Here is a 12,936-nt window from a genome sequence, read left to right on the forward strand (position 1 = left end):
CATTGTTATTCATTGAGTAGCTTCTCCAAGCATTCATTGTTTTTACATACCTTGTAATAGGATTTGATTGTAGTTGTTTTATCTCAGAATCTCATTTCCTTAAGGGAATGTGTGATATTTGACAGGATGTGTAATTGTTGTTCATGCAGGTGTTTTAAGAAAAAACTTGGGCTAATAGAAGAGTTAATAGCATTTGTTTGCATTTTTCTTTAAAGGTGGGCTTAATCAAGGGCAGTTGGGCCTGCAACCTTTTCCAGTAGGTTGGAGAATCACCTAATTAGTAGAGCCTCACGTATTAGTAACCCTGGTATCTGCCTGGACATCTTTAGTGGGTGGGAGTAGAGGATGGGATTGGTCCCTTTACCCTATTCTGACCTGAAGTGCTCTTCATCAAAGCTGAGTATGACAGTAAGCATAAAGACTGATTACATTACAAGCAGGGCTCTTGAGCCAGAAGGTGGGGCCTTTGTATCCTGTTTGGAGTAGGCTTCCATGGTAACTGCGTCTAACGCTTTCTCACAGCCGCTCCTGACATCACTGGCCATAAACGGAGTGAGAACAAGAATGAAGGGCAGGATGCCACGATGTATTGCAAGTCAGTTGGCTACCCCCACCCAGACTGGATATGGCGCAAGAAGGAGAACGGGATGCCCATGGTGAGTAGGAGGCAGGCCCGGGGTCTCTGGTTGCTGGAGTTTTCCCTGCAGAGGTCCAGACATGTGGGTCAGTTACTTTACTAGTTGTATCCTCAGATGTGTGCATGGCGAGGGTCACCCTTTCTAGAGTCATGAACGGTTTACAGCATGAATCAGGAGGTCAATGATAGTCTCTTCCGGCACAAAAATCCCTGTACATGATTTGTTAAAGCTGTCCATCTGGTAAGAGATTAGATTGCTCGCTGTATTAGTCCATTCTCACATTGCTATAAATAACTTCCAGAGACTGGGTAATTTATAAAGAAAAAAGGTTTAATTGGCTCACAGTTCCACTGGCTTTACAGGAAGCATTGCCGGGGAGGCCTCAGGAAACACAGGAAAGATGATCTTTCCTATCTTAGACAACAGAGTGACATCTGGCCTGCTTTGAGTTTTATTGCTTTCAGATTACTGTAACTAAAGGTGAGGCATTGACAGATAATATAGTTAAGATAAAAGAAAGCTAAATCCAAAGAATTAGCCTCCCCCTCAGGCTTCTTTGATCCTTGAAACTTTACCTATTTTTTAGACTACAGTTGCTGTTTATTTCTTCCTAAATGATCCCTATAAGTAGAGAAACTTAGAATCATGGTGGAAGGTGGAGGGGAAGCAAGCAGGTCCTGCGTGACTGGAAAGGAGGAAGAGAGCGAAGGAGGGAGGTGCTATACACTTTTAAACAACCAGGTCTCATAGGGTCTCGTGAGAATTTACTGTCACAGGAACTTGAGCAAGGGGGCTATCCGCCCCCATGAACCTGTCACCTCCCACAAGGCCCCTCCTCCAACACTGGGGATTATAATTCAACATGAAATTTGGGTGGAGACAAAATCCAATCCATATCACTTGCCTTCAGGATAGGACACTGAAAGAACTGAGCCTAATTCTCATCTATTTATCCTGAAGAAAATACTGTTCTTGAAGTGGTCTTAGAGTACCTGCCTTGTTTTTTGGGAAACAAAGTACTGAGGGCAATTACTAGTACATTCCTGCAACACAGAACATACCGATAAGGAATCGGGGCAACCTGAGGAGGTCCAAGGGCAGCCTTGGCAGCCTTAGACGTTGGGAACCTGATGGTATTTGCCCCAGAAAAGATCAAAGAGAACATCTTTTTCGATCAGTGGGATGATTCATGATGGTGTTTGGAGAGTCAGAGCTTTAGACCCTCAACTTTCTCATTATGATTGTTGACCCGTTACCTTTTCTCTCAGAGGTGGTGTCAGCATTCCTCCTATCCTGGGGATCCTTTTTGATTATGTCTTCAGAATCCAAAAGGACCCTAAAGATCATTAATCCAGCTTCTTTGGAAGGGTTCCATAATAGCCAAGATAAATTAGTGGCAAAACCAAGAATTCTATCTAGTTTTTTTAAAAATTTCAAGTCCATTATTCTTCCCACTTCATGACATCTCGATAATAAAACGTTGAGTTGTAATAATGACTCCAACATCAGCGATGATTTCAGAGACCCGTTAATAAGGGGGAGCAGGGTGAGGACTGGAGAGGTGAAGATGCTGAGTTGAGTCTTTTTTACAAGACACTGAACTTTCTAAGGCACTGGCGAGGAAATGTCCACTTCTCTCTGCTGGTCACTGGGAAGGAGTGCCCTTGAGCTTTTGCCAAAGCAGGTTGGAATTAACTCAGTATGTGTTTTAATCTGAAAGATAAAGCTTGAGGCATCACAGACTAGCTGTTTTAAAAGCTACGAGTTCCCCATTTCAGATGCAGCTGCACTCAAATGCTGACAAGATTGTATGCTGTACCTAGAATCATTTCCAGGATAATATTCCCCTTTTTCTCTCCTATTTCTGATTGTGCTTTAGTTGTTGCAGGGTAAAGACACATGAGTCTGTTTTTTCCCTGCCGGGATCTCATGAGCTGAGTGCAGTGAGCCATCCTGCTGAGTCCCGGCCTCTGCCTGTGCACTCTTGCACCTCTGCCTTCGCACCCATGTGAATCCCTGCCTGCACTGTGCCTCCCTATTTGATCAGCTGTCCTCCTCCACAGTCTACTGCAAATGTTAGCTCATCTGTGAAGCTTTCCCTGCCTCTTTCCGACAGTGGCCGCTCACTGTGCCCTACAGCACTCTATACACACTCTGCTGGGGCTTCTTAACACATTCCTGTAATCAGTCATCCCTCTTTGGATGTCTGGTTCCCTTTTGAGGCCAAGCTCCTTATTCATTTTTATTTTTAGGTCTGTCTTCTCCCTATCTCACCTTCTCCCTCCCACCTACCCTTAGTAGGATGTAAAGCATGCAACATATTTTAGTAAATATTTATTCTATTTTATTTGTTTGTTTTGTTTTGTGTTAAGACAGGGTCTTGATCTGTCTACCAGGCTGGAGTGCGGCAACCTCCTAGGCTCAAGTAATCCTCCTGCCTCAGCCTTCTGTGTAGCTGGGACCACAGGTGTACACTACTATGCTCAGCTAATTTTGTTTTTGATTTTTTGTAGAGATGGGGTCTCAGTTTGTTGCCGAGGCCAGTCTTGAACTCCTGGGCTCAAGCGATCATCCCACCTTAGCTTCCTAAAGTACTGAGGTTATAGGCATGAGCCTCTATGCCCAGTCATAAACATTTGTTGATTGATTGGATAACCTTTCCTCTTAACCCTGTAGTCCTTAAATGAAAGTTATGAATTTCCCCCAGTCTGACTAGGAGTGAGTTCTTAGCATTGTTTGTGGAGGAAGTTTAAGAAGACTTCCTCAGAACTCACCAAGCATGAAGTCAGTGTGCTGACTCTGAGGTCATCAGAGAGATCTGAGGTCCCCAGGCATGCCTGACTGTGGGGGTTGCACTCCTCCTCCCGCCATCCTCTTTCTGCTGTGGTTTCTTACCTGGTGTTTGAGGAAGCATTTACTAGGTTGTTGGACTTTTCTGAGTCTCCAGGCAATAGGACCTGCACTCATTTCGTGGAAGTTGGGGAAGTCCGAGGACCGATGGTAAGGGAGGCTCGCCTGGCTCTGTCAGAAGTGTGTTGATTTGTTGTTGTTGATACTGAAGGGAAATCATTAATGAAATGCCCGTAGACACTGCTTCCTCGTTCTGGCTGGTGCCTGAAAAGAACGGAGAGCAGTGTCACCCTCTCTTGAACGTGAGCTCAATTACTCACTCTCACCTTTGTGTATTATCACTTCTTTGCAGGACATTGTCAACACCTCTGGCCGCTTCTTCATCATCAACAAGGAAAATTACACTGAGTTGAACATTGTGAACCTGCAGATCACAGAAGACCCTGGCGAGTATGAATGTAACGCCACCAACGCCATTGGCTCCGCCTCTGTTGTCACTGTCCTCAGGGTGCGGAGCCACCTGGCCCCACTCTGGCCTTTCTTGGGAATTCTGGCTGAAATTATCATCCTTGTGGTGATCATTGTTGTGTATGAGAAGAGGAAGAGGCCAGATGAGGTTCCTGACGGTAAGGGCATCCCTACAAAATAGCTGTACTGTTGGGGTTGGTTCCTTCGGGTGGTTTCCAAGTACCCAAAGAGGACTATAGGGATGTTGGGATTCAATCCCTAAAGGAAAGAAGGAAAATTCTTATACCAGTTCCTAACCTACCCCCTACCCGTAAGATTTTTTTTTCTTTCTTTCTTTTTTTTTTTTTTTTTTTTTTTTTTTTGCATTAGCCATCTAGAGCTGTCCTTAGCTCTCTCCCTCTGTTTGGGTGTTTTCCAAACCCTAGTCCCATCTGCCTTTCAGGCCCCATGCGGTGAATGGGCAGCTGTCAGTCTCTTTGTTCAGCTCTGTCCTCCTTCAATACAGATCATCAGGCAGATTGAGCTTGAGGAGAATCCAAGTCAAGCCTAGAAGCCACCCCAAGATCGCAGGCCACCTGGCCTTTCAGGCAGATTTAAGGTACCTAACTGGTTGTCACATGGTTGCCTGGTGTAGCCCCTGTAGGTAACTGCCCCAGCCCAGTCAGACTGTTCTCAGAAAAGCCATTGGAACGAGCCAGCGTTTGGTTCCTTGGTTGGTCCCTTTGATGGGTTTCCAAGGCTCTCTACTGGGTGGCTTTCCATCTGTGTCTCACAGACAAAGGAGAGTCTGATGTATCCACCCATCTAGTGTAAGACAGAGATAGCGAAGGCAGAACAAATGGAGTCCATGCCCCGAGGCTGTGCCCTCAAGCTGACCTAGGGTCAGGGAAGGGAGGAGATGGTAGCAGCAGAACCACAGCACACCATTAAGCACTGGAAAGAGCAAGAGCTGAAATCGGAGGTTATTGGATATGCCTAGAGTCAGAAAAGCCTTGGGAAATTTTTGGTGATCGATTTTTTGGTCTCTCACCCTGTGAGGGGGGAAGCTGCTGATGGAGACTTCTATCTGCAGTACTTCAGGTTCCCAGCTGGCTCCCCATCCCCACCCTATAACATGACCAGCATAAAGAAATTAATTGGCCAACTGTTACCACTACTAGTCTGTCCCTGGCTAGACTAGACAGATGGGTGTGCCCCTGGGCTCAGTGGCAGCCAACCTGGGGTAATGGTGGGGTTGCCAGCTGTAGTCCAGCTGTTCTGGGGCCTGTGTTTGTGCACCTGTGGTGCTGTATCCTGCTCCACAGAGCTGGCTGTCCAGTGGAGAATACAAAGTGACATCTGGTGCCCCCTCAGAAAGTGTGGCCCCAGAGGCATGCCATTGGCTTTAGACTCTCTGGGAGGACATGTTTGAGAGCAACAGCCCCTTCCCCATCTTTTTCTTTCTTCTCAGCAGTTCTAAATCTCTCTGCCTGCAGTAAGTAGAGTGAGTGGCTGGTGAGGAGGTTTGTTGATGACACTGACAGTATCTGGTGACTCCCTCCAGGTGTGCACTCAGCAGTGAGCTGGGCAGAGGCACGGGAGGGACGTTGGCTGGGAGCAGATGGCCTCTGTAAATGAGTCTCTAGTTTCCTGCAACCTGGGAGCGTCCCCGGGAGCTTTACTTTCCTACTTTATGAAGTGAACCTGCTTTCTTTGGGATTTCATGTACTCCTAATGCTTTTTTCCTCCAGATAGTTCTTTTTTCTGCTACATATTAGGACTCCCAAGGCAAGAGTGCACCTTTGTTTAGATCTGGGAGTAAAGGGAAAGAGCTGTCTGTCTCTCGTGTGTTTTCAGCTTGGCTCTGTGGGATCAGTTATGCCTCATTCCTGAAAAGGGCCTTTTTATCCCCCCAGAATGCTTTTCCTTTGCCAATACCACCTTCCTCAGCCTGCCCTTTGGAAAGGTTGAGAAGCTTAAAAAGTCAGGTAACAGAAGGCATAGATGGGCTTCAGAACCTGATTTGTAAATGTTAAGGCAAGGCTGGCTGCCACTGGTGAGAGTGACGCAGCAGCCTATAAGAAGTCACTGCGCTTATGAGGTTGCGATCACAGTGCATGTGGCAGGTTAGATTTGAGAAATGGTTAGGATTGTTCTGTTGGACAAGTGCAGACACCTGCCCAGGGAAGCAGCTCTCTTTTTTTAAGAGTTCCTTGGTTATTGAATTCAAATGGGGGACCAGTTTGTTATAGGAGACATCTGTGGCCAGCAAATCTGAACAGCTTCCTGGAAATACCTCTTTTAAACTAAGTTATTATAGACAGTGAACGAATCCTACCCGTAAAAGAGATGACGGCAGGGTAAGTGCAAAGTAAAACCTCCTTGCTCTAGTCTCTTGGGAGAATATTGTAACGAAAGCAGCATTTACTTCGTTGTTGCATTGGGGTGAAAAATCTGAGATGCTGGAATAATCGCAATGTTTGCCTTCTCTCCTTCCCTTCCTGCCAGCCAGTGAGGGCCAGGCTCCACTCTCCATCTTCACACCCTGTCCTTGCTCCAGCATTTCCATTCTGTTTTTCTCCTCTGTCTTTCTCTCTTTCTCTCAAATTCCTCCCTGCTTCCACCCCTGCCCGCTTTTCTTCTCCTTTCCTGGAAGTAATCATTAAACAAAAGAAAAAGTTGAATGTTCTTTGGTGAGTTTTCCTTCTTCTCTGCCTTTTCCTTCTTTAGCCAGTTCCCTCAACCCCTGTGCACTCCATAGGAAGAACAAACTTACCTGTCTGCTTTCTTCCCATGCGCTCCTCCCCAAATTTTCATTTAGATATATACATACACTCCTTTTTGGAATAAATGAAGAGGTACATTATATTTGACACAAACTTGGGAGTGTTAGAGGTGATTAAGTGTTTACCTATCAGATAACCATCTGTGGCTCTGTGTTGGATTTTTTATACCATTAGGAAAATGGGGATTTTTTTATAGGCCTGGCATACTTCTTCTTTGCCAACTAGCACTTTATTATCAAGATACACCCATGGCTCATTTCAGACTCACTGAACTTTTTTTATGTGAACGCACAGTCTTCATATTTTGAGCAGTCTGTGAGTTCTTGGTAACTCATCCCCTTACTACAAAAGCACTAAGTGAACGATACAAAAGTATAAAAGCACAAATTTCAACTTATATAGTTTAGTTTATGTTTCACTAGAAAATCAAATATTACTTTAGATTTCTCACATTGAAAATGCTTAGGATTGAGGTTTAGCTGCTTCCTTAAAAAAAAAAAAAAGAAAAGAAAGCCCCATGTCTTTTTTCTTGATCTACTGGAGTATTCTCAGGCCATTTCCTACATGAAAGTTCCCACCTGTGTCCCTTTAGTCCCCTGTATGGTCTCTTTGAGGATCAGTGCCCACTACGTTGTCTTCTAGGTGGATTAATCTACAGATCACCTTTACCTTCAGTATTTTCAGGAACAGGTGAATCATGGAGTCAAATAAGAGCTTTTTTTTGTTCACTTTACTCACCACTTGACTGAATTCCCTGAAAATGTTAAATGATAATTCTCTAAAAAGATCAGGTCAAGCTATCAGCCTCTAGCCTTCCATCCATGTCACAGCTGGGCACCTGCTTGGGTGCGCCTTCTGTGTTGGTGTCCTGCCGACTGCACTCCAGGAGCAGTCAGCATGTGCTCTCAAGCCTCCCCTCCCCAGGCCCTGGAGGAATGAATGGGGGAGTGAACCCACTTAGTTGCTGAGGGCTTCAGTTCTTCTGGATATTTTAGTGACCTCACAGACAGTATATTAAAACAGGAGCTGATTTAAGAAAAGTGCTGGCACCAAAAAAGAACTTTCGGTTTTTACATTGGGATAATTGTTATAAGCAAGTCAAAGGGACTCTCTTCAAGTTACTGATGGAGAAGATATTTGAGGCTTTTTGGGGGGCCATTTTTAGTGGCTCTCATATATCCAAGCTCTTTTAGACACTTTAGAATGAAGAGCTGTTCTAATGTTCCAAAATCTATTAGTTGGTCAAAACATTTGGTTTATACAGCTTTATACAGGCTAGGGATATTGGAAAAGAAATGCGACTTTTAAAATGACACCTAAAACATGCATTCAGTGTCTAGTCTGTTATCTAGGGGCCATCTGTCAGTAACAAGTTACCTTATGGAGAAAATGCAATAGAACCAAACAAGGAAGGAAATAGGAAGTAACTCTTAGTCTCTCTTGGGTTTAATGCTAACCTGCTAAGGTCAGGCAAAATTTAAGTGAATTTGGAAACCATAAAACCTTCTAGTGAGATGAATGCAGTGACAAAGGACCTTTGACCAGAGAGTCAGCTCTTCATTATTTGGACTTTAAAGCCATCTTTTTGGAGGTGATATTGTATTAGGCAGTCTAGTATTTACTAGACCTTGCAGAGCACCCCTTCTAGATGAGGCGGATATAGGGGGAGCGAGGGCTGTGGTCCATTCAGTTGGGAAGATGGAACACACAGATAAATCAGTGTGTGCTACAGCTCCACCGGGAACTTCACTCTCATAAGGTGGATTCCAGAAGCATCTTGTTTCCATTCTCCCCCAAGTCCTCTTCCTCTCATCCAGCCAGTGGCTGTAATACTGAGGTGGAGAGAACAGTCATTGTTTAAGCTGGCTATCTTTTGGCCTGAGGGTTTGGGGTATGTTGATATTTGTCGGTTACTATGACTTCTTTTTTTTCCCCCCTCAATTGCATCAAACCCTTAAAACATGGTGGTAAGTGAGCGATATGCATGCTTTTGGAGTTTGTTTAATCTCCGCTTCAGTCTATACGATGCACAGTTCATAATGTTAACACTTTTCTTCAAGTTTACTTCATTCACTTTCACAACTAATTTGGATTTCAGTTTGCTGTTTAATCCTCATTTACTTTGATTTTTGTATCTTTTTCTGTAATTCTGTTCTTTCCCTCTCCCCTGACTTCCCTGTTAGGGGTCAAGTCGTTTTTTTGTCTGACCTGTAGGGGAGAGTGGTGCTGCAGATAGTGATTCAGTCCAGGAGAGTGGGGAGACATGAGGCTCTTTTGTTTGTCAGTGTGAAAGTGGATTTGGGGAGACAGATGAAGGGGGCTCCTGGGATTTTGCCCCCTTGTGAATCTCAGCTGCTCCCACTTGCAGGCATGGCAGCTACGCCGGAGGCACTGTCGCTAAAACACCTCCATGCAACCCTTTGCATGTTACCAGCTTGTTGGGCTGGAAAGTGACATTACTAATCAGACACCAGAGAATACCCACACTCCAAAAGGAAAAACAGCCCGTGGTGTGAGGTGCTTGGGTTGGTGCCTACAGTGTCATGCTTTGAAAAGATTAGCCTGGCTATTGCGATTCTCCCTCCCCTGCTTTTTATTTTAAATTTGGGAGTAGATTGGTGTATTCTTGATTCGGCTATCTTGCATTAGAATTTTGTATTTTCGAGTGCACAGCCAGAGCACTAAAAATATTCCAAGTTTGCTCCTGTGTCTTTTCATTTAAATCCCCAAAGTGCTTAGTTCCTAGCATGTAGCTGAGCTGACTTGGCCGGGATGCTGAGCATTAGGATGTTGTGAGGGGAGAATTTAGGCTGGGCTTGTGTGTCTTAGTACCTGGTATGTCTTTGTATCTCTCCACTGCATACACAGCACACAGATGTCTTGGGTGTCCTTAAGTCTTAGTTTGTTCTCTGTACCTGTTTGATAGTGTATACCGTTGTTAGTAGTGGACTCCTGTGGACACTAGTGTGTCGCTAGCCTATTGTTTTGGCTGATGAGTCATTGGTTTGTGGTTAGTTCTTTTTTTTGAAATCCTTTTTTGCTCCAGTCACTGTGTGTGCTGGCGGTGGCTTTGCCTCTCCGTTGCCTCGAAGGAACAGGTGGAGCAATGTCTCCCTCTGACAGACATTACTCCCGACGTGTGCTCCTGCAGATGCCTACACTGAGACTGTAATCTCCATAACTGCTTCATGTGCACCAAGCCCCCTTGTGGAATCCTGCTGAGAGTTTTTCTAGAAGCCTTCAGTGAAATCAAACTGTTCTGAATCATTTAGTCTACCTGACTTTTGTGTAATAAAAACAAACTAAGAGCACTTACTTGTTCCCTTCCCCTTGTGGGTCTTTTTAAAACATTCTGTCTCTGAATGTGTATCTCTGCTTAAAGGGGATCAAGTTGCACTTAGTTGAAACACGAAAGACATATAAATCAGAACCATAAAGTATCAATTTAAGAAGGCTTAAACTCATATAATGTCAGCTTTTTGATTTTAAAAAAGTTATCTCATGGCTCCCCTGGGTTTGGCTTCTGGTTTTGGCCAGGGCACAAGCGTGAGCCTGTCTTTCTGAAGTCTTTTCTAGAGGGATGTCACCACTGTTCAGCTCTCCTTGGTGTGTCACAGAACATCCTCTGGTATACATACACTTGTTGCTGGCATAGCCCAGCATGGCTGACCCAATTTAGGTTGAACTATTGTGGTTGCCTCTTCTCAATCTCATTCTCCAGACTAAAGACTCTTCTAAAGATTACAAAACAGCAAGAAAAACAGAGTGCCCTTTGGGGAAGTGAGGATGTGTGGCTAAATGTACAGATTGTACACATCCATTCACATTGCAGGATTGAGCCAAAACTGCATGCATTCACCACAGAAAACAAACAGCAGGATTTTACAACTGAAATGTTGGTTTGTCTTCTCATCTATTTAAGAGTGAACCACTGGAACTTGGGGACAAGATGAGTATAACAATGTTGCAGCCTATCTGTCCGCTACAGTTGCAGTTTTTCATGACAAGCATTCAAAGTGTTAACTAAAACCATTGAAACAACATACCTGCCATTTAAACTTGAATCTAGAAATAATAACTCCATGAGTGTTTTGCACCTCCAGATGGAATGGCCTTTAATAAATGCTGTGAGTAGCCATGATTGCCACTTGCAGTTTGCTATTCTATTAATCCTTATGCAGAATCTAACAGTTTTCTTCTTTCTTCTCTTATCTCTCATGGATTTTTAAAAAACTGAACACCATGTAGATGATGAACCAGCTGGACCAATGTAAGTACTTTATTGGACATTGATTGAACAGTATCTGATTGAATTATGTTGTGTTTGCACTTTAATCAAATGGAGTAGCTAAGATTGGAGGGGAAGACAGTGAGTGGAAATGAAGGTTGCAGTGTTGCAGATTTCTTAGCTCGACACAGATCTGACTAAAAACAACTTGATTCTCAGGATAGGCTATGCAGTCTTGTTTTCAGTGGCCATACAAAGTGGAATACCATGCAAAAAACTTTTTTTCAAATTTTGCATATTCGATATGCTTAAAATGTGGGGGAAATGGCCAGTATATCTGAGGCTTCCTGTTTTGTCAATGTTAAAACATTTCTGATCCCAAGCATTTCAGATGAGGAATACTCAACCTGTAGCTACTTAAGGAATGTTTTTTAATGCACTCATACTGTGCCACAAAATTTCTCACTACACCAGGGATGACAGTAAAAGAATCCCTGTATTTCCATGTGTTACACTTTCAAAGGTTGTTATTGACCAAGTTTAACTCATGTAATGCAATTTGAGGCAGGACTGTAGCCTGGATAAACAGTCTAGCCCCATTAACAATTGCTGGTATCCAAGAGAGAGGGTACTGCAGGTATGGAATCAATCTAAGCTGGGCAGAATCTCCTAGAGTTGGACTAAAGAGTGAGAAGCAGACAAACAGCACCCAAATTTGTTAAGTACCAGAGGGCCCAGCACTGCCAGCTTATGATTACCTTTTTTTTTTTTTTTTGAGACAGAGTCTTGCTCTGTCACCCAGGCTGGAGTGCAGTGGCGCAATCTCAGCTCACTGCAAGCTCCGCCTCCCGGGTTCACACCATTCTCCTGCCTCAGCCTCCCGAGTAGCTGGGACTGCAGGCGCCCATCACCACTGCCGGCCAATCTTTTGTATTTTTAGGAGAGACGGGGTTTCACCGTGTTAGCCTGGATGGTCTCGATCTCCTGACCTCATGATCCACCCGCCTCGGCCTCCCAAAGTGCTGGGACTACGGGCGTGAGCCACCACGCCTGGCCATGATTACCTTTTATCAGTTGAGAAGGGATAGTGGTGTTGTGTTCAGTGGAGAAAAGTTTTACATATTCTCACCTGTATAGCAATTATAGTTCAGAAATCAAAGGGAAAGTACTTGTCTGCCTTGGGGGTCAAAAGGAGGATAAAATGAGGTATATCCAGGTTGAGTCTACCTACTGCCAAAATCCATAATCTGAAATGCTTCAAAATACGAAGTTTTTTTGTGTGCTCACTTGATGCTCAAAGGAAATGCTCATTGGAGCATTTTGAATTTTGGGTTTTCAGATTAGGGATGCTGAACTGGTAAGTATAATGCAAATATTCCAAAATCTAAAAAATTCAAAATCTGAAACATTTATGATCCAAGCATTTCAGAGGAGGGATACTTCACCTGTAGCTACTTAATGTTTTTTTAATGCACTCATATTGTGCCACAAAATTTCTTACAACACCAGGGATGGCAGTAAGTGAATTTCCATGTGTTACACTTTCAAAAGTTATTGACTGAGTTTAACTCATGTAATGCAATTTTTCCTCCAAAGGAAAACCAACTCTACCAACAATCACAAAGATAAAAACTTGCGCCAGAGAAACACAAATTAAGTACTGCTTACAATGTAAGTATGGCCTTCTTTAGCAGTTTTTAAAATTATATTCAAATGAATGTACTTCTATTGACCTTTTTACAACTTCTTCAGTAATTGGTGTTATGTTGTAAAATCTTTTAATTCATTTCAGAGCAGCTGATAATGATGAAGCCAGTTCTGTCTGCCCAGTTTAGGGACTGGAAAGGAACATTTTTCAGCTGCGTTTTTTGCTGTTGTTTGGATTTTTTAACATGGAGTCTCACTCTATTGCCCAGGCTGCAGTGCAGTGGCGTGATCTTGGCTCACTGCAACCTCCACCTCCCGGGTTCAAGCAGTTCTCCTGCCC

The 12,936-nt window shown here is 43.8% G+C and overlaps 1 protein-coding gene across 6 annotated transcripts in view; it reads left to right on the top strand.

Annotated features, from left to right (window-relative positions):
• NPTN (neuroplastin) overlaps positions 1 to 12,936 on the top strand; it is a 72,533-nt gene that overhangs the window by 58,049 nt on the left and 1,548 nt on the right. For 2 of the 6 annotated variants that reach the window (XM_009210569.1, XM_003901163.3), the window contains 4 exons: positions 523 to 656; positions 3,841 to 4,114; positions 10,970 to 10,991; positions 12,546 to 12,620. In XM_009210569.1, coding sequence (XP_009208833.1) covers positions 523 to 656; positions 3,841 to 4,114; positions 10,970 to 10,991; positions 12,546 to 12,606 — 491 coding nt within the window. In that variant the 3' untranslated portion in view covers positions 12,607 to 12,620. Of the gene's footprint in view, positions 1 to 522; positions 657 to 3,840; positions 4,115 to 4,461; positions 4,555 to 10,643; positions 10,849 to 10,969; positions 10,992 to 12,545; positions 12,621 to 12,936 lie in introns of all 6 variants that reach the window. The other 4 variants (XM_009210570.1, XM_009210567.2, XR_002523116.2 and 1 more) reach the window with 3 other exon arrangements.

Source organism: Papio anubis, chromosome 7, assembly GCF_008728515.1.
Source record: "Papio anubis isolate 15944 chromosome 7, Panubis1.0, whole genome shotgun sequence".
NCBI lineage: Eukaryota > Metazoa > Chordata > Mammalia > Primates > Cercopithecidae > Papio > Papio anubis.